This window comes from Hemiscyllium ocellatum, chromosome 19 (genome assembly GCF_020745735.1).
Source record: "Hemiscyllium ocellatum isolate sHemOce1 chromosome 19, sHemOce1.pat.X.cur, whole genome shotgun sequence".
Taxonomy (NCBI): Eukaryota; Metazoa; Chordata; class Chondrichthyes; order Orectolobiformes; family Hemiscylliidae; genus Hemiscyllium; species Hemiscyllium ocellatum.
The window spans coordinates 26,137,566-26,163,653 of record NC_083419.1 but is presented as its reverse complement, the minus strand read 5'-3'; the positions used below and the strand labels follow the sequence as shown (position 1 = coordinate 26,163,653).

The window sequence follows — 26,088 nt, the reverse complement described above, 5'->3', positions numbered from 1 at the left end:
TAGTTGTTCATTAATATTGCCACAGAAAATTAAATGTTAAGGAATTTTTATGTTATGGTGATACATTGTTACCTCATTGCCATCAAGGCCTCACTGTGAAGGTATCCGCTTCCAAAAAGCTACAGAGCAAAATCAATTTGGTTGGTGTAAGAAAGAAAAGGTCTAACTCACCAGGCTCCAGCAAATTCCATCCAATTATTTCTCCCTTTGTTACATGGGGAAGAATTTGTAGGGGCTTTGAGGCTCTGGGCTATGGCAAGAAATATGGCAGAATCAAGTGAGAAGTCCAGTGAAGCCTAACTTGTTGGCTGGAACAACTTGCTGCACCTTTAATTAAGTCAAGGCATGGAAATCAGGGCAGGTACCTGCAGATAAAAACTTCCCATTTAGTGCAGACACAAAGCTATAAAGCTTGTCATGGTTGTCACCAGTCCTCAGTCATGTCAAGTGATATAGTCTTCGGTCAAGGGTTCCCAGCATATTAAGTCAAAGGCAGCCTTCAATACCAGTCCTGGGTCTTGAACACAGTCTTGGATACGGTCAGTCAGAATGGTCGCTGTCAGGATCCTCCCCATAAAAGTGGAGGGATAGAGCTGCATTTTTGGCAGCCAACTGCTCATCTTGAGTCTTTCTGCTATATTTTGGGCTGTTTTCTTCAGATTTAAGGGAAATGAAAGCATGTGGCTTAAGTGTTAGTTTTCTTGCAGGTAGGGAGGTGTTCCTAGGAGGTAGGGAGTGAGCAGGCAGCGATGAGGGCATGTTTGGTTAGTGATGTTCAGAGTTGAGCTGAGTTGCAGTGAGTGAGGGGAAGATGTTGCAGGCAATAGTGGAAATGGTAGAAAATGAGCCTTGATATCAGATGGTTACAGTGGCAGAGATAGTGAGTGTGAGGTATCAGAGAGATGATAGTGGTATTCACACAGGCAAATTGAAAACAGTCATTAACCTTCACTGCTGTGCATTCCTCCAGCTGGTTGACACTGCTTTAACTTGAGTGGCAATTTTGGACATAGTCTGCCTCTTTGGTAGTGGACCCCATCTGCACCACTCCTTCCAGCAGGACCTCCAGGTCCTTGCCTAAAAGCAAGGGTATTAATTTCCCCATGTCCACTATGTCAGGCTGACAGAGCCGGGCTGGGTGCCCACTGGCCCTTTAAAATTGATGCCAGTGTTAGGGATGCTGGTTCACTCTGGAATATCCCAGCAATGGTGAGTTGCTCTGTGAGTGATAGAATGAGGTTAGAATGGGGCGGGGAGGATGCAATAGGGGCAAGATAATGAGGTGGCTTTTGTAAGATATGGCAAGAGATCTCACCAGGCCTCTCAGTGAAAAACCCTTACATGAAACTCGATGGAAGTAACACAGCTAAAAGAAACACAGGATTCACCGCATGGTTTCCAGTATCTGGATTTTCTCATACATTAAAGAGGACAGGAATTCCTAAAGTGGGAGTCAGGTTCCAACTGGGATTGAGAACTCTAAGGCAACAGTGGGCAATTCCCCTCCCCTCTTCTCACAAGTTATCATCTTCCTGCTGGCTGCCTGCTTTGGCTTTACAATTTTTAAGCTTCTAACTGGGAGTATTGTGGCAAAAACAAATTGGAGAGCACTGAAATAGAAGTTTAAATAGAAGTCTATATGGGGTCATACTATTTCTTCACACCCTGAAATTTGTGTTCTGTTTCCCTGGTTATTTTTCTTGGCTCTGAAGTTGAATGTTTCTATTGTACTCATTCTCTTTTCCATTATTAAGCTAACCTCAACTGTGCTATTGTGAAAGTGTGTTCGGCCTCTGACCCACTCTATCATCTCCTAGTTAATATGAGGTCTAATGATGCCCAGTTCCTTGATTAAGTGCTTCATACAGCAATCCAATGTTGTTTCCAAGAACAAGAACTCTTATTGCTCCCTTTAATTGACTTCCTAATTTATGTCCAGTAAATTTGAGTCATTATTAATAACTGCAAAATTCAAATATTCTTCCCTTCTTCAACCACAAAGTTCTTGGTTTGATAACTCCCATTGATCTAGTGCAAATATTATTAGTTTGTAGATGTTTTCTTTCATTCAACTCTCTCAACTCTACCTATATAATTCTAACCAGATACATTTTAGATTATAATCAAGTTTTCCCTCACATAAAAAGCTATGCTGACTCCTCATTTATCTTAATCATTCCGAGGACTATCCTTATTGTTTACTTACATATTGGGCCCTTTGTTTCTTTCCTTGAATTACATTGCAACAACCATTAAATTTTGGGACTGAAAACAATTGAATGCTGGTATTTCCTCAATGCCTCCAGTTATCCAGACAACATTTTAAAATGAACTTCAGTTAGCTTTCATCATTAGCAAGCTAGGGATCCTGTAAACCTCATCAATATAAATTGTATTTTATTTGTTGCAATCCCTTCCATGTTCCTATCTCACCCTGTCACCGCTTGTATTAATATAGTGGTAGGTGGGTGCTCATCATGTGGGGAGCACAAGCAAACTTATATCAGAGTTCCTTATGGACTACCAGGAGAATCCCTCATTCAAAGGCATTCAGCACCTGATCAAGAGACCAAGCATTGGGAAGAGGGATGCCTGCTGAGATCTGCCCTACTGTCCTTGTTGTCAACACTCCTTCTGTCCATCACCACCATTACTCACCTGTATGGCAGGTCCATGATGATACTGGGCTTTGGTTGGGTGTTGTATTGGCATCAGTCAGCTCCTTACCTGTGACCCAGCCGTGCAGTAACATTGTGAGAACATCTGATTGGTAAGCAGGACTTTGACCACAGGGCCCTAGATCTTGGGAAGTCCAGCTGCTGTCCAGCCAACTGCCTGAATGACATTAAATTTGGCTGTTCTTCCTTATAAGAGTCAATTTGGAGCATTTGCTGGGTTCCTTGCCAACAGTTAAGACCACTGTCACCTCCATTGAGTCCAGCTGAACATTGACCACTTGGGCACTCCTAAGTTATTGATATTGATTGTGGGAATTGCTCAAAATTACACCAAGAAATCATGAGAACAATACCTAGGAATCATAAACATATTTTATACTCTACCACTCACCCAGAAGAGTTAGAACTTTGCCAAACTCAATTTTTTTGATTGAAGGCTAAGAATCCAAATGAAAGTACAAAAGAGAGGGAAATACACAACTGATCCATTGATGTGAAAATTAAAAAAAAATTGAAAAATTGCCTCGATGTCGAGAACTGGATTTTTCAAAGATATCTGCCACAAACTTACAGATAAACTTGAAAGAATTCAGGAAAGATTTACAAGGATATTGCCAGTGTTGGAAGGTTTGAGCTATTCGAAGAAGCTGAATAGGCTGGGGCTATTTTTCCCGGAGTGTTGGAGGCTGAGGGGTAACCTTATGGAAGTTTATAAAATTCTGAGGGGCATAGATAGAGTGAAGAGCTAAGGTCTTTTTTCCCAGGGTAGGGAGTCCAGAATTAGATGGCATAGGTTTAAGGTGAGAAGGAAAAGATTTAAAAGAGATCTAAGGAGCAACTTTTCATGTGGAGGGTGGTGTGTGTATGGAATGAGCTACTAGAGGAAGTGGTGGAGACTGGTGCAATTACAACATTTAAAAGGCATCTGGATGGGTACATGAGTAGGAAGGGTTTAGTGAGATATGGGCCAAATGCTGGCAAATAGGACTAGATTAATTTAGGATATCTGGTCAACATGGATGAGTTGGACTGAGGGTCTGTTTCCATGCTGCATAACTCTGACTCTATGCCTATGAGATGTGCTTTATTTCTGAGATTTTTTCTCTCTGTAAGAACTTTATCCTTTCACTTTCCCTGTAAAGTTGATTTGATTGAAAGGAATATTAATCAAAAAAGCTTTCTTTTCAATATGCTTATTGGTCTGCAGTCTTTTGATTGCTTTATCTGTACTTTTTAATGGTGTTAAAAAGTCAATCCAGTCAATGCTCATATTGCATGGAACACAGTTTCATTGACAAAAGATAGTTATTTTGGAGTCATTGCTTTTAAAAAGAAGTACCACAATAAATCATAAGTTATTCTAGGGTTGTAACGTGTTCCTGTTTATTAAAGTCATCTAATTAATAAATTCAGTTTTGGTACATCTTTGTTTTATCATAAGACAAATGTAGAATAAAAGTTAAAATAATTGAATGAGCAGGTTTGGGTCTTTTGATTTAAATTTTTTTTAACTTTCAGAATCTGGACCACAGTTGCATTCAGTCAATAACTTTAATCATCGAAGGTGATACAAATAACCAAATAACCCTAATGAGATCAGGAGAAATACACCTTGGCAACCAACAAGCAATTAGCCTCCCATATCAAAACGGTAACTGGTTTATCCTACTATTCTGGATGTCTGTGAAAAGGGAATAATTAGCATTTCAGGAAGAAAAGATGTTGCAGGTCTTTGTCAAAATGATTTGTCATGCACAGACATCATATCTGCCTACATGAATGACGTTTTTGCATGTTAAATGGTGTTTGAAAACCATAGCACCTCTTTCAAATTAAGAGGTGCACTTGTCTTAAGAACATATTACTACTTATCAAGCTAAAACATTATTATGCAGCTATATGATGCACTGCTCAATGTCAAGACCAGGATGGTCTTTTGTTGCATCAAAATGGAAATTCAGTATTAGATGTCAAGTCTGAACACAGTCCTCTGCCATGGGATGGTCATCACTCCTACCCATTCTATTGAATAAATGTTATTCATACAGGCTTCCATTGATTTCTACTCCTTACTTTTTATTGTGCTGCTGTTCTGGGTGCTCATTGCACAATATCGGCACAGCGTTGGAAATGAACAAATAGTCAGGTACAAATACAACCAGACTGAATTCTTTTAACTTAGTTTGAGTGAACACAGTATGAAAGCACATGCAGACATTCCAAGGGCGTAAACAAGGCACCTTAATCTGAAATTGCTGAGAATCAAACTAATGCAGAAAAAGGTTGAAACGTTTATCAGATCAGGCTGCATCTTTGGAGAGAGGAAGCAAGTTAACATTGCATCCATAGACCCTTCTTCACATCAAAATGTTTTTGGAAACAACTCAGTACAAGCACAATTAGGGACAGGCAATGAATGTTGGCCTTGCCCACATCCCATGAAAGAATAACTTAGTAGATATGTTACTAGGTCAGAAGTTGTGAAGCCTGAGCTAACAAAAGCACCATCGCTTTTGTCCCACCATCGCTGGGACATTTAAATCAACTTAATTGAATAAATCTGGAATCAGCAATGTTAAATGGTAAAATCTATCTGGTTCATTAATATCCTTCAGGGAAAAACATTGGCTATAGTCTGGCCTATATGTAACTACAGACCTGAGCAAGTCAATCAATAGTCTCTAAACTGTTACAGAAAAATATCCTAAGAATAAAGTTGATGGATCACTCAGGGCAGACTGGAATGGCTAAGATGGCATCATCATTTCAAGGCAATTTGTAATGGACAATAAAAGTGAGCCCATGAATAAATAAGAAATAGAAAGGTTAGGAGGGATTTCAGAAAACCAAGTTTTAAAGGGAACGCCAATTTAAACTTGAGCTGGAGAAATCAGTGCTGATTGGCTGGCTTGCCAGCTTTGAGTGAAAGTAGCACCAGGGTGCTATTGACCTTTATACATTTGTTTAATATTTTAAAAAAGCCCCAATAGACTCCCATTTCCTGCAGAGAACAAGTCCTTGTGAATGAATGTACTTAGCTTCTAGCAGATATAAGTGAACTGCATTTTTTAAATAGAATCCCTTCAATGTGGAAACAAGCCCTTTGGCCCAAAACTGACCCTCTGAAGAGTAACCCACCCAGACTCATTCCTCCTATCCTGTATTTGCCCCTGACTAACGCATGTAATCAACACACCCTGGAACACTGTGAGGTAATTTATTCGCCTAACCTTCACATCTTTGGACTGTGGGAGGAAACCGGAACACCTGGAGGAAACCCACACAGACGTATGGAGAATGTGCAAACTCCACATGGACAGTGGCCTGAGGCTGGAATCAAATCTGGATCCCTGATGCTGTGAGGCAGCAGTGCTAACCACTGAGTCATCATGCTGCATTGTGAGCATAGAAGAACTATAGAACCATAGGAGGGTTCTGACACAGAAAGAGGCTATTCAGATCATTTGTCTGGTCCAGATAAAATAAACCAGCTATCCATTGTTATCCTACCTTTCAGCACCTGGTCTGGAGCCCTGCAGGTTACAACCCTTCAGAGTGGATCCAGGTGCCTTATAAACAGTGTTCTGACGAAGGGTCGCTGGACCTGAAACATTAGTCCTGCTTTGTCTTCACAGACCTGAGTTTTTCAGCAACTTTTGTTTTTGTTTTTGATTTCCAGTATCTGCAGTTCTTTGTTCTTTTTTTCATTAATTGGTTATTCGTGTGATTCTAAACACACTTGAGGTTTTTAAGAAGTTGCTGCCCAATCACAGAATCACAGAGAACGTTAGACACAATGTTCTGATTCTTGCAAGTTAGTTGCTAGTTGCGAACAGCCCACGGGCTACACTGTCAGACCATGTGCTGTCAGCTGAAGTTCTAAAGTTTCCAAAACAAGTAACAGGGCAGAGTGTGGAATGGGTCAGGAATCTAACTTCAGACGTAGCCGATAAGGGGACACGTATGAGAAGGAAGGTGGTTAACACAGGACTGAGGGTGCTGTACTTAAACGTGTGCAATATAAGCAGTTAGGTCAATGAGCTTGTAGTGCAGATTGAAATGAGCAGGTACAACGTTGTGGGCATCAGAAAAATCTGATGAGGGCTTGGTATTGAATATTCAAGAATGTGCTTCCTATCGAAAGGACAGGCAAATAAGCAGAAAGGGCAAGTTTGCCTTGTTAATAAGAAATGAAATTAAATCGATAGCAAGAAGTGATGTAGGGTCAGAAGGTGTATAATCTGTGAGGGGAGAACTGAGGTACTACAAAGGGAAAAAAGACCCTGATGGGCTTTATGTAACATAGAAAAGACATGTAAGAAAGGCACGATCACAGTAATCATGGAGACTTCAAAATGCAGGTAGACTGAGAAAATCGGGTTGGTAGTGGATCTCAAGAAAAAAAAATTGTTGAATGTCTACGAGATATTTCTTCAGAGCAGCTTGTGGTAGAACCCACTAGAGAACAGGCAATTCTGGATTTGATATGTGTCATGAGGCAGACTTGCTTAGGGGCCATAAGGTGAAGGAACCCCTCGATTGAATTCAGCCAGCAGTTTGGGAGGGAGAAGCTGGAATCAGATGCAACAATATTCTAGTTGGAGTAAAGGTAGCAACAAATGCATAAGTGAGGAACTGGCCAGAGTTAATCAGAAGGGGAAGATGTTGGAGCAGCAATGGTAGGAGTTTCTGGAGGTATTTCAGAAGCCATTGCAGAAATTCATCCCAATCAAGAAACATACTAAGTGGAGGATGAGGCAACCATGACTGACTGGGGAAATCAGGGACAACATAAAAGTAAAAGAAAAGCATGCAATATGGTGGACATTAGTGGGAAGCCAGAGGATTGGGAAGCCTTTGGAAATCAGCAGAGGATAACTAAGAAAGCAACAATGAGGGAGAAAATGAAATATGAAAATAAGCTAGCTAGTGAAACATAAGAAGGTTGCAAGAGTTTTTAAAATATATATCTAAATGTAAGAGAAAGAGGCAAAAGTAGACATTGGACGATGAGAAAATGAGGCTACAGAAGTAGTAATGGGGAACAAGGAAATGTTGGAAAAACTGAATTGGCACTTTGCATCAGTTTTCACAGTGGAAGATTCCAGCAACATATCAGAACTTCAAGTGAGTCAGGGTGAGAGTTGAGTATTGTGGGTATCACTAAAGAGAAGGACTGTGAATCTGAAAGTTCTGAAGGTAGCTAAATCAGAGTGATGCTGGAAAAGCACAGCAGTTCAGGCAGCATCCGAATACACTCCCTCTATTCCTGATGAAGGACTTTTGCCCGAAACGTCGATTTTCCTGCTCCTCGGATGCTGGCTGAACCACTGTGCTTTTCTAGCACCACCCTAATCTAGAATCTGGTTTCTAGCAAGTGCAGTCATTGTTTTTATCTAGGTGGCTAAATCATTTTGGCTGGGTAGAGTACATCCTGGAGTTCTGAATGTGATAGCTGAGGAGATTGTAGATGCATTGGTGGTGATCTTTCAGGGATCACTGGAGTCAGAGAGGGGCCCAAAGGACTGGAAAATGTCTAATGCCACACTTCTGTTTAAGAAGGGAGGAAGGCAGAAGACTGGAAGCTATAGGTTAATTAGCCTGACCTCAGTCATTGGTAAGATTTTAGAGTTCATTATTAAGGATGAGATTGCAAAGTATTTGGGAGTGCTTGATGAAATAGGGCTGAGTGAATACAGCTTCATCAAGGGGAGATCACGCCTAACAAATCTGTTAGAATGCTTAAAGAAGGTAATGAGCAATTTGGACAAAGGCCAACCAGTAGACATGATCTCTTTGGATTTCCTGAAGGCCTTTGACAAAGTGCCACATAAGTGGCTGCTAAATAAGATAACAACCCCTGGTATTAGGGGCATGGATAGACGATTGGCTGACTGGCAGAAGGCAGAAAGTAGGGATAAAAGAGTCTTTTTCAGGATGACTAGTGGAGTTCTGAAGGGTCTGTGCTGAAACCACAGCTATGCACATTATAAATTAGCAATCTGGATGAAGGCATTGTTGCTAAGTTTGAAGATGTTACAAAGGCAGGTGAAGGGGGTGTTGTGGAGTCAGGGAAGCTGTAGCAGGACTTGGATAGGTTATGATAATGGGTAAAGTAGTGGCAGATGGAATACAATGTGGGAAAGTATGAGGTTATGCACTTTATTTGGAAGAATAGAGTCTTGCACTATTTTCTAAATGGGGTAAGACTTCAGTAATCTGAAGCACAGAGGGACTTGAAATCATAGTTCAGGATTCACTTAAAGTTAGACTTGTTCACTTGGCAGTTTGGAAGGCAAAAGCAATGTTGGTATTCATTTTGAGAGAGCTAGAGCATAAATAGAACTGAAGCTGTATAAGATGTTGATCAGACTGCATTTGGATTGTTGGAATGTTTTGGGCCCCATTTTGAAGAAAGGATTTGCTGGCCTTGGATGGGGTCCAACAGAGATTCACAAGACCGAGCCTGGGGATGAAGCATTTAGTTGAGGACTCTGCATCTGTTCTCAGTGGAGTTTTGAAAGGTGACAATGGGATCTCACTGAAACTTACAGAATACTGGGAGGTCCGGATAGAGTGGAGCTGAAGAGGAGTTGGAGAGACTAAGAACCAAGGGCACAGCCTCAGAGTGAAAGGACGACCCTTTAAAACTGAGATGAGGAATTTCTTCAGCCAGATGGTGGTTAATCTGTGGAATTGATTGCCATGACTCTCAAGCTGTAGAAGCCAAATCATTGAGTGTATTTAAAACAGAGATGGGTAGATTCTTGATTAGTAACAGGATCAAGAGTTATAGGGAGAAGGCAGGAGAATGGGGTTCGGAAACATATCCGCCATGATTGAATGCAAAGCAGACTCAATGGGCTAAATGGCCTAATTCTGCTCCTCTATCTTATGGTCTTATGGTTTGATGTGATCTACCAAGTATAAATACATACATCTAATGTATCTGACACTGCCAATGGCAGGGACAGAAATGATGGATGACACTACAGCTCCTGACCTAGAAAACCAGCCAAGGTTTGACAACAGCAGCCCCACCCCCCAACGTGAGCACAGTGGGTCCCTTTGAGCCCTGAGTTCCAATTACTGGGCTTTGATGTATGCCTGTCCTGAGTTTCAGGCATTGTGCTGACACTGAAATTCATATTGCACATGATTCATTTGTTTTGCAAATTGATTCTTTAATGGCTCACAACAGCATCCGGTTAGTGAATAGTTTTACCTGTGTTGCTGTTGCAGAGGACTAGCATGAAACGTTTAACTTCACTTGTTGCTTAAATTATTGAGATGCCATTTGCACAGAATTTGAGGCAGACTGTTAAAACTCACTATAAAGTGGCTCATGTTAAAACTGATACTGTATTTGAGCAGTGCGCTTTGAACAATCCCAAATGTGTGAAGAATTATGCTTCCAACCAACTTAAAATGATCAATTTGGCTTACAATGTGCTTGCACTTACGCTTACTAGAAGCAGTATATATCTGTTCTCTGCAGAAAAAATAGATTTGTCTCAGCATTGTGCCTTTTTTGAATTTGGCAATTGCATTTAGTACAGTAGCTCCCTGGCAAATTCCCCATTACAATACTTCCATCAATCAGAGTTGACATGTCAATCAATCAGCACCCTTTTCCAAAGCACTATAAATTGTTGTTCCTTTTGAAATTTGGCTTTCTTACATCTGTCCAGATGAGTGCAAGATGTAAAGCTTCAATAGGATATGTTTTCTTTAGCAGTATACAAAAAATTGAACAGTAGTTGGAATTAGACCCATATATCGGTACAAGTAGGAGTGGCAGTTTTTCTTCCCTGCTGGGTACAATTGAGCTTAGGTTTTTAATAGAAATTTGGAAACTTTCATGCTGTCTTTCTCTGTCAATTTATTGAATTCAGTTTCACACCTTTAATGATGGGATTTTGAACTAATAATTTGCCTGTCAAGTGCCATAATCATTATCATACACAACTGTAAACAATAATTTTAGAGCATTTTTGCGAGAACATTTTTGTTTTACCAGATTTCTCAAGTTCAGTGAACATACGTTCCAGTTCTCAATGCATTTGTAGATGCTGAAAAATGATGTGGAAAGGATAAAATGAAAAAAGTACCATTTCAGTATCATCAGTCATGTAGATAATTTGCTCCGTTTTTGCTTGCCATTGCCCTCTTTAACAACTATCCTAATGATATTATGATCAAACATTTCATTCTTCCAACTTAAACTTACACCACGTTCCCTAGAATAGAAGAAATTAGAGCTGAGTAGGCAATTGGGCCCTCCTAACCTGTTCTATCATTCAGTAAAATCATGATTGATCTTTTATTTCAACTCCACTCTTCTGGCATACTTTGCATACACAGTAGTTCCCTTAGTGTCCAATGGTTAGTATCCTGAATGTAGTCAATAATTGAGAAGGCACAACTCTCCTTTGTAGAGAATTTTGAAGATTCAATGCCCTTTGAACAAAACATTTCTTCTTTTCTCAGTCTTAAACAGCTGACCCTTTATTTTTATGCTGTGATGCTATGTTCTAAGTTTCCTCAACATGGAAAACATTTTCTTAGCATCTAAACTGTCATGCTGCCTGAGAATTTATATTTCAGCTAGATCACCTCTCATTTTCCTAAACTTGCCATAATATATGCTTGGCCTAGTCATCTTTACTCATGAAACAATTCCCTTCTTCTAGACATCAGTCTAGTAATGTCCTAGACCGATATGTGCTTCCTTGGCTCAGGAGGGCCAAATCGAATACTCAAGGAGTGGTCTCACCAATGATCAATATAATAGCAGCTATACATCCTTACCTTGTACTTCTTTTTGTTACAAAAACTCACATATCATTTGCCTTCCTAATTGTTATTATCTATTTGTTAACTTTTTGTTATTTTTGCACAAGCATGACCAGGTCCTTCTGAATCATAGTGTCATAGAAATGTACAGGACAGAAACAGACCCTTTGGTCCAATTCGTCCATGGCCACCAGATATTCTACATTAATCTCATCCCTTTTGCCAGCATTTGGCCCATATCCCTCTAAATCCTTCCCATTCAAATATCCATCCAGGTGCAATATAAATATTGTAATTTTACCAGCCTCCATCACTTCCTCTGGCAGCTCATTCCATACATGCACCACCCTCTATATGAAAAAGTTGCCCCTTTTATATCTTTCCCCTCTCACCGTAAACCTATGCCTTCTAGTTTTGGACTCCCCCACCCTGGGGAAAAGACCTTGACTATTCACCCTATCTATGCTTCTAAGGATAACCAAAAATTTCCAAGTTTCGTATCACTAAAGAAACATTCTGCTTTTAAATTTTCTTATTAAAGTGAATAACTTCATACACTAATGCTGCATCTGCCATTTTCTTGCCCAAACATACAATTAACCTGTTTCCAAATTTGCCCCTTTATCCTTTCTGCTATCAGATCAACTCCAGATTTCACCTAGTAGTGTATTAGCTTCAACCCCCATATCTTTCATAGTGACTAAAGGCCTAATTGTAGTAAATTATAGTTTCATAAAGGTTCTCTGATTATGGTTGCATTGCATTATTGCATGTTCAAGAGCTGTTGACATGGATAATACACTTTAGTAATTATTGTCATTATACACTAACTGTTGATCATATTGGAATGCTTTTGATATTCTCTCACTGCGGTGTAACTTGGAATGAATATTCCACGCAAGACAACACATTGAAACATTGTATGCTGTATGTCCCCTTTCTCTAAATTATTATTTACATTAAGCACTTGCCTGTTTTAGGCAGGCACCACCCATGTTTTCCACACCATTGCAAATTGACACAGTGTACGACAATGTGAGAAAATGAACAGAGAAGTTATGTTTATGTGTCAATTATAATAACTTTCATATGTCCATTTTAATGTACATAATCTCAAGAGTCTCTGTTCTATCACGGTTGTTTTGAACAATTTTCCACAACAAACATTTCTGAATTGTTGGTTAGTATCCAAGTATGAGAGCTCTCTTAACATAATTGTAGCAGTTGCCATTTTAAACTCCTCTGCCCATAAAATGAGATCTGTTTTCAGGCAGGATATCTTAATTAAGCTGCACATAATAATACTGTCTTGATACTTTAGCTTAGATTGCTAAAATATTTTTACAAAATAATGTATAATTCATTTAGTATATTATTGTGTAGATCTAACATTCTTGTGGAATATGCATTTTTAGCTCGAGTATTTTGTTAATTCCAGATCTTGTTACTTGCAGGAATATTTGAAATACGTAGATTATCATCTATATTTCTGCAAGTGAAAATAAACTTTGGTCTCTCGATGCAGTTTGATAAAGAAGGTGGAAGGTTATATCTCCAGCTTGATAATAGTTGGAGAGGAAACACAGTGGGCCTATGTGGAACATACAATGGAAACTTACGAGATGACTTCCTGTGAGTCTCTACTGCTCTTATAAAGATTCACCTTTTGCATAAAAGTTAACCAATGTATCTGTCTCTGATTTGGTTTCAAATTATGAAAATGGTCTGAGCACTATTATATACTTGATATGATTTGTCATAGTGTATTATCAAGAAACCCTACACTGTGGAGGCTGGCAATTCAGCCTATTGAGTGCATACTGAGCTTGCAAACAGCATCCCATCCAGGATTCCCCCCTCCTCCATATCCCTACATTTCGCACAGCTAATCGACTTAGACTGCAGTCCCCAGGACACAAAGGTAATTTAGCATGGCCAATTCACCTAACCCATACATCTTTGCACTGTGGGAGGAAATCCACTCAGACACAGGGCAAATGTGCAAATCCCACACAGACACTCACTGAGTTACCATGCTGTTAGGTAACTGGCTATCTGTACAAATACTGTCTAATGTAGTTTTAAAGCTTTGTAGACACAAAGATTTGTAGACTCAGGACAATTTTTTTTGTTCCATGATGAATATTGCTTTCAGTAGGATTCACAGTACATTCCAGGTAACTATCAGTGAAAACTATGGCAAGAGTTTTAGAGGCCTGCATTGTTTTTTTCGATTGATTTTGTTGTTAAAGATACCCAATTGATAAGCATTGTTTGATTAAAGACTGTGATCACATTGGATTCCTGTTATGTAGTGGTAGTGTCCCTATCTCTGAGCTAGGATGCCCAGTACAAGTTCCACCTGCTTGAAAGGTATGTTGCTGTATGTTGGAAAATATTTAAAATCTGATTGAAGATTTGGAAAATATTGATCAGAATATATCCAGGATCACATTTTTAATGAGGAGCCTTTATGATGCAGTGGCAGTGGCCCTTTCTATGAGCAAGAAGACATGGGTTCAAGTCCCATATACTCCTGAAGTGTGTAATAACATTGCTGAGAAGGTCAAATATCAGCCAGGTTTTCGGTTTCAGTAATGGTTGGTCATGGAACAGTCAGATCTTCAGAAAGCCTTAGGGGAGATGGCTAACTTTTACCAGGACCTGACCAGAATTTAGAACACAATTGCCTCATGCTGGAGCTCTCCTCTGTTGACAATACTGGCAGTCATCAGAGGGCTGGTATTCCATCTTGAGACTCTGGCATGTAATTAGGAGGCAGCGATCTGTAAGGATGGATCCTCTGAATAAGCTGACAAACAAAAAAATTAATTGTGTCTTATTACATTCTTGACCATCCAGTTTGTATATACTTAACACACACAAGGTGGAAGTCCAGTCAGTAAAATTGAGAGGATTGCAGTGTGGGGTGAGTCCTATCCCCTAACATTAACCTTCAAATTGGTTTCACAGGGCGGCGCAACATCGAGGGCCAAAAGGCTTGTACTGCACTGTGATGTTCTATGATTTGAACAAAGGCCTTTTATCAGGATATCAACTTTTTGTTGATTGCAGATTGACCTCCCCTCTCAAACAGGTGTGGAGGCTGTCAACTAAGTGGAAGTGGCATCACTAAGCAAAATGGGCTCCACCAATAGCCACTGCAGGTCCACCACTTTTGTCAGAGAGGTTTTCCTTCCATCAGCAGTGATTTTACTTTTTTTAAGAAAAACTTATCTTTGACCATATTTTAAATTGTACTGTGGGTTGAGTGCTTCTCCCCTCCTCAGTAGGGAGCACTATTACTGGTGCTGGTGCTGGTGACCATTCTCTGAAGTGGGACTTCCTCTTGATTACTGGTGAAGGATGCTGCTGAGATTGACAGTTTTAAGATCTGTGACAAATCTTCTGGTGGCAGGGCACACTGGGAATGATGTTGCAGGGCATTATTGAGGGATAATTATATGGCCTCCTAAGATTATTGTGAAAATAGAAAACATGATCCATGAAAATAGTATTAGTGGGAAGTATGCAAATTGTGATATTAGGCATATGGAGCAATTGCACATTATATTACATTCAGAATTGCATGAAACATTGTTGGATGTGAAGTGTCACTTAGTCTCTGCGGCTGTAAGATATACTGAATTAGTTGTGTCGCGTGTCTTATGCTATACTTGTTGCTTAAGGAAAGCTTTGCAGAATGCATTTGTAATTCTTTCCTTTTCACTTCTAGTTCCCCTGTAGGTATGATTGAAGGTACTCCACAGTTACATGCCAATGCATGGAAGATTTCATCAGCTTGTGAAACTCCAATAAATATCCCCTTGGTTGATCCCTGTGATACTAATCAACAGAATGGTATCCAATTTTAATTGATGCATGTTGTGGTATATTTCTTCACTTACACCTTTCTGTTAGTAAATTTATTATTACTTAGATACTGTACATTAAGGTCTTTTTCTGCCTTATTTTCACGTACAGCTTTATATTCATCAACGATGTGTAACATTCTCAATCAAGAACTCTTTGCACCGTGCCATTCATTTGTGAATCCCAGCCCTTATTATCAGCAGTGTCGCTATGATGCTTGCAAATGTGGTAGTTTATGCATGTGTACAGCCCTTGCACACTATGCTTATCTTTGTGCCAAACACAAGGTTCACATTGACTTCAGATCAGAGGCATCAGATTGTGGTAAGTTGTTAAGGGTGAATTTACCATAATAATAATGGGATTTGTTAGCTTTTGGATATCTGGTTGGCATGTACAAGTTGGACCGAAGGGTCTGTTTATGTGCAGACTCTATTGCGTCTGAGATAGATACGATAAAATAGCATTATCATAAAAACTGATCTTTGCTATGTGTTACTTTCTAAAAGTTGAATATCTCATGTGGTGTCCTCAACACCAAGGTAGAACTGACACCAAGTTTGTTCAAAATTGACTGAGGGTTACTTAATTCACCTGGATGAGTTAGAAGCTAATTTTATTCCCAGCTCACCAACAAACTGCCAACTGGAGCATCAACAATAATTGGGAGAGAGAAACAGAATCTCTCAGCTTCCCTTGAAATGCTTCTCCAGTTGGCTAATCACAGCACTGAAGCTGATGTGGAAAATTGTGAATGGACATTGTATGAGACTCAAAAAGGGAAAGAATAGAATAAAACTGAGGAGGTAAAAATAAAACATCAGGAAAAGTTTTACTGATGCACTTGATTTATAGGACTGAGAAAATGTACCAGATTTAAGATGCTTTTGATTATTGCAGCTATTTTTTGAGGAGTTGCTATTAGTTAAAAAAGTTCACCATTTTTCTGATCTTCATAAAACTGCTTTCACCTTCTGAAATTTACAAATTATTTGTTAATGTTACAATTAATATTAGCAAAGGATCTAAAGTTTTGGGCATATTTTCCTCTTTTGTAAACATATAGTTAACTTCTCCATTGAAAACATATAAAAATCAGGATGTTGATGTGTTTTTTTTGTGGATGAGTTGCTAAATTTTACAGACTGAAAGGTGAGTGAATACTTAATTCACACTACTCAGAGCAGCTGAACTGCCAATAAAGGGGTGTACTAATGGGGGAAATTTCTGCATTGCAGCTGTATAGTGTTCAAACTTGTGAATAAAAATGCATACAATGCATTTTTGTTCTCCCAACAAGCTGAGTCTTTTCAGGTGGGCATTGCAGATCTGACAAATGTTGTATTTTCCCAGTTTAATGCTTTATTCCTTGGGCATTGCTAACCACAAAAATTTAAATGGATAATGTGGGGTGGATTTTCTTTTCAAAATAACAACCTATTACAAAATGCTTCCACGAATGCTGGCATCTTGATGTTAACAAAATTTTATTGATCCATGATTTGGAGATGCCGGTACTGGACTGGGGTGTAAAAGTTTAAAAATCACACAGCACCAATTTATAGTCCAACAGGTTTAATTGGAAGCACTAGCTTTCAGAGCGCTGCTCCTACATCAGGTAAAAGCTAATGCTTCCAATCAAACCTGTTGGACTATAACCTGGTGTTGTGTGATTTTTAACTCTATTAATCCAAGAAGACAAAGATGAGAGAGGTGAGGAAATTAGCAGAGGGTGGGTTTTCCTATGTCTTGGAATAAAAGTTCAGGATGGGAAGTTTGAGTTCCATTTCTTCCTTTAAGAAGTATGAAGATACTTTCCTTTGAAGACACGGTTAGGTTACTGACTTTATGACTGCCAATGTAGCTGTAATTTTGTACACCATTGGACTGAGTAAAATGTTCTGTTAATATTTTTTGCATTTATAATTTGCATTTATAAATTATCGATCAAAATCATAGAGTTAAAGTTAATCGTAATTTTTCATGGTCAGCTAAAAAAGACAAATTATTTTCTTGTTTGCTGTTTTCCAACTTCCCTGTTTTGTTTAATTAATGTAACCCAGACAAAAACTCTTACTGCCTCTCATTCTTCTAGGCCTGTGTTTCTTTCAATTGGCCAGCATCAGCCTGATAAGAAGGGCTCAAGGATGACTTATTTCCAATGTTCTCTTCAGTAGAATTCTGTTGTGGTTCTGTTCGTCGAGCTGGGAATTTGTGTGGCAGACATTTTGTCCCCTGTCTTTGACATCCTCAGTGCTTGGGAGCCTCCTGTGAAGCGCTTCTGTGATGTTTCCTCCTGCATTTGTAGTGGTTTGAATCTGCCGCTTCCGGTTGTCAGTTCCAGCTGTCTGCTGCAGTGGTCAGTATATTGGGTCCAGGTCGATGTGCTTATTGATTGAATCTGTGGATGAGTGCCATGCCTCTAGGAATTCCCTGGCTGTTCTCTGTTTGGCTTGCCCTATGATAGTGTTGTTGGCCCAGTCAAACTCATGTTGCTTGTCATCTACGTGTGTGGCTACTAAGGATAGCTGGTCGTGTTGTTTCGTGGCTAGTTGGTGTTCATGGATGCGGATCGTTAGCTGTCTTCCTGTTTGTTTTATGCAGTGCTTTGTACAGTCCTTGCATGATATTTTGTACACTACATTGGTTTTGCTCATGCTGGGTATTGGGTCCTTCGTTCTGTTGAGTTGTTGTCTGAGAGTGGCTGTTGGTTTGTGTGTTGTTATGAGTCCAAGTGGTGGCAGTAGTCTGGCTGTCAGTTCAGAAATGCTCTTGATGTACGGTAGTGTGGCTAGTCCTTTGGGTTGCGGCATGTCCTCATTCCGTTGTCTTTCCCTTAGGCATCTGTTGATGAAATTGCGCGGGTATCCGTTTTTGGCGAATACATTGTATAGGTGTTCTTCTTGCAGTTCTGGTGTACTGCAGTGTGTTGTAGCCCTTTTGAACAGTGTCTTGATGCAACTTCTGTGTGTTTTCGGGTGGTTGTTTTCATAGTTCAGGACTTGGTCTATGTGTGTGGCACCTTTGTAATCATTAAAAACACAGAAATAGAGAACACACTCCAGATCATCAACGCCACACTCACAGGAATCCAATTCACTCGAGAGGAAGAAAAGGACAACCAACTCCCATTCCTAGACGTGATGGTACAGAGAACACCAAACGGAGAATTCACCACAAAGGTATACAGGAAAGCCACACACACAGACCAAGTCGTAAACTACGAAGCAACCCCTCAACACACACAAAAGAAGTTGCATCAAGACACTGTTCAAAAGGGCTACAACACACTGCAGCACACCAGAACTGCAAAAAGTGGAAGAAGAACACCTATACAATGTATTCGCAAAAAACGGATACCCGAGCAATTTCATCAACAGATGCCTAAGGGAAAGACAATGGAACGAGGACATGCCGCAACCCAAAGGACTAGCCACACTACCATACATCAAGAGCATTTCCGAACTGACAGCCAGACTACTGTGACCACTAGGACTCATAACGACACACAAACCAACAGCCACTCTCAGACAACAACTCACCAGAACAAAGGACCCAATACCCAACATGAGCAAAACCAACGTAGTGTACAAAATCCCATGCAAGGACTTCATAAAACACTACATAGAACAAACAGGAAGACAGCTAACGATCTGCATCCATGAACACCAACTAGCCACGAAACAACACGACCAGCTATCCTTAGTAGCCACACACGCAGATGACAAGCAATATGAGTTCACCAATAACACTATTATAGGACAGGTCAGACAGAAAACAGCCAGGGAATTTCTAGAGGCATGGCACTCATCCACAGATTCAATCAATAAGCACATTGACCTGGACCCCATATACCGACCACTGCAACGGACAGCTGGAACTGAAAACCGGAAGGGGCAGAGACAAACCACTATAAATGCCGGAGGAAACATCACAGAGGTGCTTCACAGGAGGCTCCCAAGCACTGAGGATGTCACCTAGACAGGGACGAAACGTCTGCAACACAAATTCCCAGCTTGGCGAACAGAACCACAACAACGAGCACCCGAGCTACAAACTCAAACTCTGTAGAATTTTGACACGAATTGAAACTTAGTTGAAACATTGAGTACAGATTCTTCCCAGTCCTATGAAAGTGGGCAGCAGGAGACAGGCTTGAGGATGGGCCATAGAACGAATTTCATCAAAGTTTGGTTGGGCAGTGGTCTGACATATTCCTTCCTCTGGGCAATCTTACAGAGATGGGCCATTACTTGCAGAGACAATCTGCATAATTAAACCCCAAGTGTGAGCTGAACTATATTGGCTCCTGGTCGAATAATGTCTTGATTAAATAATTCTCATCCTTGTTTTCAAAGCCTTACACACCATCTTTGTAATCTCCTCCATTTGCTCAACTCTCCAAAATAACCATCTGCCTCTAATTTTGATCTCTTATGCATTTCCAATTTTAGTTCACTTTGCCTTCAGTTGCCCAGGCCCTAAACTCTGGAATTCCCTTTCTGTACCTCTCCACTTCTCTTCCTTTCTTTCTCCCTCTAAGCCTCTTCAAATCTGTCACTTCTTTTGGTAATATGACCTTATGTCTCTTTTTATGATCTGGTGTCATATTTTGTTTTATAATTTACTGATGAAGCACCTTGGGATGTTTTATTATTATAAAGGCCATATAAAAATGTAAGTTGCTGTTGTCATGTACAGGATAAGTTTATTTTGTCAGTGCTTTTGATAAAATTCAGCTTGACATTATTCTGCTATACAGGTATCATCTGCCCAGCTAATATGTTATACCATATTTGTTCCTCCTCTTGTGGGCGGACTTGCCAGTCACTTTCTGTAAGTGAAGTTTGTGGTGATGATTGTGCGGAAGGCTGCAACTGCCCCAATGGAACATTCTATGATGAGATATTGCGTCGCTGTGTCATGCAGTAAGTTTGTTTTGGTTCTATTTAATCCCAGCTCATCAGGTCTGCTCAGCAATAAACTGAACTATTTTATCACATTTACTTCATCACCTTTTGTCTATTAACTCATTTATTTTCTGGAGACTGTAGTCACATCAAAAACGAAACCTGTCTAAACATTAAGCAACATGATGCCAACAGCATGAGTTCAGTTCCTGCCCTGGATGAGGTTATTGTGAAGGCTTCTGCTCCTCAGCCTCTGCCCTTGTCTGAGGCATGGCAGTCTTCAAATTAAATTATCACCAGCCATCTCTCTCTAATGAGAGAGCAGCCCTAGGGTCTGGTCAGGCTAAAGTAATTTTACCTTTACATACAAACAGTCCTGAAACCTTTGTGTCAGTTTACCAACATTAGGGAATCTTCCTGGAGATCAGAAAGATGCTACATGCCAAACCTTTGCCTTGTCTTTGAGGAAAATATCTTCTTAAATTTTCAGTTTGATCTCTTTGTATGACTCAATCCTTCTGGCTCAATCACAGTCCAGACTCTAGAAAGGTTTTGGGTTGCAAAAGCCCATGATGGAAATTGAAGTATTGTTCCATGCCTGTAATACTGACCTGGCTTTTATCTTAGTCCACTAATGGGCTTTTTGGCACATGAAATCCACAGACTGATCTTCCTGCTGCATACACACACTCCTCAACCTAACTGCAATATTTCAGGGATACGTTGGGTGGGTTTGCTAGTAGTTCAGCCTTTTGAGGCCAGAAGGGCCACTTTCATCCAGCTGATACAAGTTGAAGGTCCAGACGATGGTGGGACTTGGAACTCCACATAGTGTGAATTGGCACAGGCCATGTTGGACTTGGCACTCTCCATACTGGGACTTGGCACAGGCCATGTGGGACGGAACAGGCCATGATGGGGACTTGTCTCAGACCATGATAGGGACTTATCTCAGGCCATGGTGGGACTTGGCATAGGCCATGTTGGGAGTTGGCACTTTCCATAGTGGGACTTGGCACAGGCCATGCTGAGGACTTGGCTCAGACCATGGTGGGACTTGGCTTAGGCTATGGTGAGACTTGGCACTCTTCATGGTGGAACCTGCACAGGCCATGATGGAACTTGGCACTCCACATTGTGGGACCTGGCACTCACCATCTTGGGACTTGGCATTCCCCATGCTGCGATCTGGCACAAACCATGAAACCTGGCACATGCTATGATGCACTGTCTTCCGATGCCAATCTGAACAGAACTTGTAGTATTTATGATGAGAGAAGGAGGGTTACGTTCTGAGTTGATTATTATTCTTCTATCCCAAAATAAAGGGTTAGAAGGACTTGAAATGTTAATTCTTTTTCACACGCCACAAGGCTGTCAGAGCTGTTGGATTTCTTTCCAGTTAATTCTATTTTACTGCATGAGAACAGCTTCACATGACCCACATTGGTGGATCTAGTGTTAATTTTAACTAAAGAATTTATTTTAAGTGTGAAAACATGAGCCATTGTTCCTTCTCCAGAATGACTAATATTCTTGCCTTAAAGAGTAAATTGGAATTTTTCAGAACTTGGAGGTCACAATTTCTTAAAGCCTACTTCTTGTTGTCATGATATTTATATGACGATATTGATATTTAGATTATGTTATTATACGGTCAATAAATAATAAAAATAGCTCAGTGTATCCCATATGCCTCTTCTAGATCTCAGTGTTCCTGTCACTTTATGGGAGGAATATTTCAGGCAGGAGAAGTCACGTACAGTAACTCAGGACCATGGTATGACTTTTGTTCTTTGTCTGTTGAAGATTGCTATTCAGGCTCTATTCTGCAACTGGGATGGAGGATTATGAAAATGAGATCATGTTTCTAAACCTCTGCTGAGTCAGGGATAGTGTTTAATTGGATTTCTGAGATTGCTTCGGGTACTTGATATATTCTTGTATGAAATAGCTTAAATGATTTTCCAAAATATGGTACAACAAATTGATTAAAATATTTTCAGGCTGATGTAGGTTTAATTATTAATATCATTCTGTTATTTCAGAAAATAGACAATTTTATTTATATAGAGTATATGGATTTTGGATTTAAAAATGCTATTTCAGTTTGGGAGCACTGTCAACACTAAGAAGAACTTCAACAAATTGCAGGGAGACAGTAATGGGCAAAGAGTTGGCAATTTAAATTCATCATGTAGAAATGTAACCATTATATTTTGGATAGAAAGAATAATGAGGTTGCTCAGAAGACGCACATCTAGATGGAATAAAGGAACAAAGCAGACTCAGAATACAAATGCATGAGTTACTGAAAATTACCCCATAGGTTAGCAAGATCATAAAAAAGAAAAACAATCAGAGCATGAGGTTTTATTTCCAGAAGGATTGAATTGATCAGCCAGAAAATGATGTTAAGCACATACCAATTTGGTTAGACAACATGTAGATCACTGCAGGCAGTTCTTAATGGGGTGGTATGGTGGCTCGGTGGCTAGTACTCCTGCCTCACAACAGGGACCTAGCTTCAATTCCAGCTTCAGGTGACTGTTTGTTTGCATGAGTTTCCTCCTACAATCCAAGGATGTTCTGGTCAGATGAACTGGACATGCTAAATTGCTCCTGGTGTTAGGTGTGTTAGTCAGAGGTAAAAGTAGGGGAATGGGTCTGCGTGGGTTACTCTTTGGATGGCAGTGTGGATCTTTTGGGCTGAAGGGCCTGTTTCCATACTGTAGGGAATCTAATCTTAATGCTCCATAAGGATATACAGACAATGGGGAAGAGACTTTACAAGGATTTTTCTGGGAATGTGTGGACATAGATATCAGGAAAAGATTGACTGTGTCTCTTTTTTTCCTGAAAAACGCCTGAAGGTAACCTAATACCAAATTCTGAAATGTTTTGTTTGAGTAGACTCATAGAAAATATTTCCTGTTGTGATGTCGAATATTACTAGAATCCAAAAATATAATCCTCAATAAATCCAATTCACAAGCTCGTTTATTATCTAGAGAGTGGTGCGATGGAGTGATTAACCATGGAGTGATTAAATTGAATCAGCTAGATATATTTAAGAGGACACACATGAGGAAAAAAGGAATGAAGGGTTCAGGTAGATTTCAAGGAGGAAGAATGGGGTGAGATTGAACTGGACCATGAACACTGGCAGGGTGTAACTGGGCTGAATGGCTTATTTCTCTGCCATATATCCTGTGTAGTTTTGTTACAGTTCAGGTTTGCTTTATTAATTCTTAAAACTTTAAACAATGGCAAATAATATTCACCCGGTTAATGATGTTTTTTTTTAGCTTGTGTAGGAATGGGAGGGTGACGTGTACACCTGTGGAGCCAGGTATGTTATGATTTCTCATCATTAACACTATCACATAATTTCATAAAATACAGTTGATTGGAAGGTAAACTGTATTTATAGAGAAGTTTTACCTGCAATTTGTCCTAAAATTATCTTGAGCAAAAATAAATGGAATGTACTGGTTGACTTCTATTTTCAATCCTTATTATTTATTTTCGGAGTGCCTGACAGTTCCGTGCTGAGGGAAAACACACTATTATTATAGAATATATATTACTGCATCATGATTATCATAGTCCAACTTCATTTTTCATTGGAATTCTATTTGATCAAATGCTGCCAACAGTAATTCTCGAGCAAATAACCAAACAATTAAAAAAAATTATTCATGGGATGAGGGTATCACTAGACAGGCAACATTTATTGCCCATCCCTAATTGCCTAGAGGGCAGTTAAGTGTCAACCACGTTGTTGTGGGTCAAATGTAGGCCAGACCAGGTAAGGATGACAGTTTCCTTCCCTGAAGGACATTAGTGAGCCAGATGGGCTTTTCCTGACGATTCCAGATCATCATTAGATTCTTAATTCTAGATTTTTATTGAATTCAAATTCCATCATCTGCTGTTGCAGGATTCAAACCTTGGTCCACAGAACATTACCTGGATCTCTGGATTAACAGTCCAGCCTCAATACCACCAGGCCATTGCTTCCCCCTCTATTGCCTTTGTAATCACAATATAATTTTGTTTGATATTCTGAGGATGAGGATTAAAATGATCTAGCAAGTAGATATTTCATAAGATCAGTTTCACTGTCCTTTTCTTCACTTAATTGCTGGGTACAAAGAAGAGTAAAAAAGAGGCAATTATCCTCTGTCTTGGGTCTCGAGCCATCCAATATTGCCTGCTGGGTGGGTTGGATGAGGTGATGTCTGAGGGGGAAATGAAGAGAGAGTGCTTAAGTCTGCTGCAGCAAAGTCAACTTAATGTCATAGGACCTTTATTGGAGTTTGAGTGGCATGGGCTATGGCAAGATTTGTGGCAGATTCTGCTGAGATGTCCGAAGAGGTCAATCTCAATGTTGGGATCACCTTGCTGCATCTTTTATGCTTTCGATGAGCAGCATGGTGAGTTTCTCATGAGGCTGTGGCAAATTGCCAGTTAAGTGGGATTGTCGCTTGTTAAACGCTTGGTTAATATCCCAACTCGCCACATTCATATTCAGCTTTCTCTCAGTAAACTAACCAAGTAAGTTAGATGTTGAGAAAACTCGACAAGGAAAGCAGTGAGTACCTGGCCGATATGGCTCATTGGTTGCTCCAAAGGACCTCCAGGTTGGATACCAGACACACACACATACACACACACACCCCGACCCTCAGACTTTGGCATTAGGTAGGTACCAGCCTTTAAGAACCCTGACGTCATTTTTCCAATTTACATACTGGCTGCATCTGCATTTCAGTGTTGTGCCTTAGCGTACACCAGCCCCTATCATTGTAATGTCGCAGCAAGAACAATGTGAGCTCATGCACCCAGCTTATGACCTGGACCAGGCTGAATCGCTTGTCTAGATTAAAGTGGTGCTGGAAAGCCTTCTTGATGAAGGGCTTTTGCCCAAAACGTCAATTTTCCTGCTCCCGGATGCTGCCTAACCTGCTATGCTTTTCCAGCACCACTCTAATCTAGACTCTGATTTCCAGCATCTGCAGTACCCACTTCTATCCTGCATCTCTGGTCTGTCATGGCTCACACACACTTTGAGCTTACCTGGATGCTCACAGCATCCCTGCCTTGACTTGCCTTTTTGCACTTGGTCCCCGGCTGAGGTTCATCTTACTTCTGCCTTGCTATTTAGCACAGACACAAAGGCAGGAAGCTAGTCATGGTTGTCAGTGGGCTTCTGTCAGCTCAAGGAGGGCTACCATCCCTGCACAGCACGTTAGGGGCAGCCTCTGATACCACGCCAGAGGCTTGGACATAATCAGCCAGTCACTCGGAATGGTCAAAGTCAGGAGGCTGTCTGTATAAGGAATGAAGAGCTGAGTTGCTGCTCTACAGGGGACAGCTTTCCTCCTGGAATGAGAGAGAGCGTGAGAGATGTGTATTAAGGGAGATGGAAGTGAGCGGCACGGCTGTTGCTTTTGGTGAAGTATCTCAAGCAAGTGGTTAGGTGATGCAAAAGGCACAGAGGGGTAGTGGTGTTGGAGCTTGGGTGAGAGTGGGTAGAGAAGATGTTACAAGCATTAGTGAGACTGCTAAAGCTTGAGCCTTGGTGGGAGGTAGATACAGCAGCAAAAATTCATTGAGGGATATGTACTGGACAGACATAGTAGCAATTGACAGTGTAGAGAAAATTGATTGACCTTCTTCCTACAGTGCTGAGCGTTCCTCTAGATGGCTGAGACTGTTTTAACCCAGGTGGCAGCATGGAACAGAGTGGCCTGCTCTGCAGGTGCTGGGGGAAGAGTTTGTCCAGTCTCTGCACCAACCAATCCAGCAGGACCTTTAGGGCAGGC

At 40.4% G+C, this 26,088-nt stretch overlaps 1 protein-coding gene across 1 annotated transcript in view; it reads left to right on the top strand.

Annotated features, from left to right (window-relative positions):
* Window positions 1-26,088, top strand: part of otogl (otogelin-like) — a 206,216-nt gene that overhangs the window by 25,726 nt on the left and 154,402 nt on the right. The window contains exons 12-18 of the mRNA XM_060840058.1: window positions 4,197-4,329; window positions 12,929-13,106; window positions 15,211-15,335; window positions 15,459-15,671; window positions 20,110-20,275; window positions 21,963-22,037; window positions 23,566-23,609. Coding sequence (XP_060696041.1) covers window positions 4,197-4,329; window positions 12,929-13,106; window positions 15,211-15,335; window positions 15,459-15,671; window positions 20,110-20,275; window positions 21,963-22,037; window positions 23,566-23,609 — 934 coding nt within the window. The remainder of the gene's footprint in view (window positions 1-4,196; window positions 4,330-12,928; window positions 13,107-15,210; window positions 15,336-15,458; window positions 15,672-20,109; window positions 20,276-21,962; window positions 22,038-23,565; window positions 23,610-26,088) is intronic.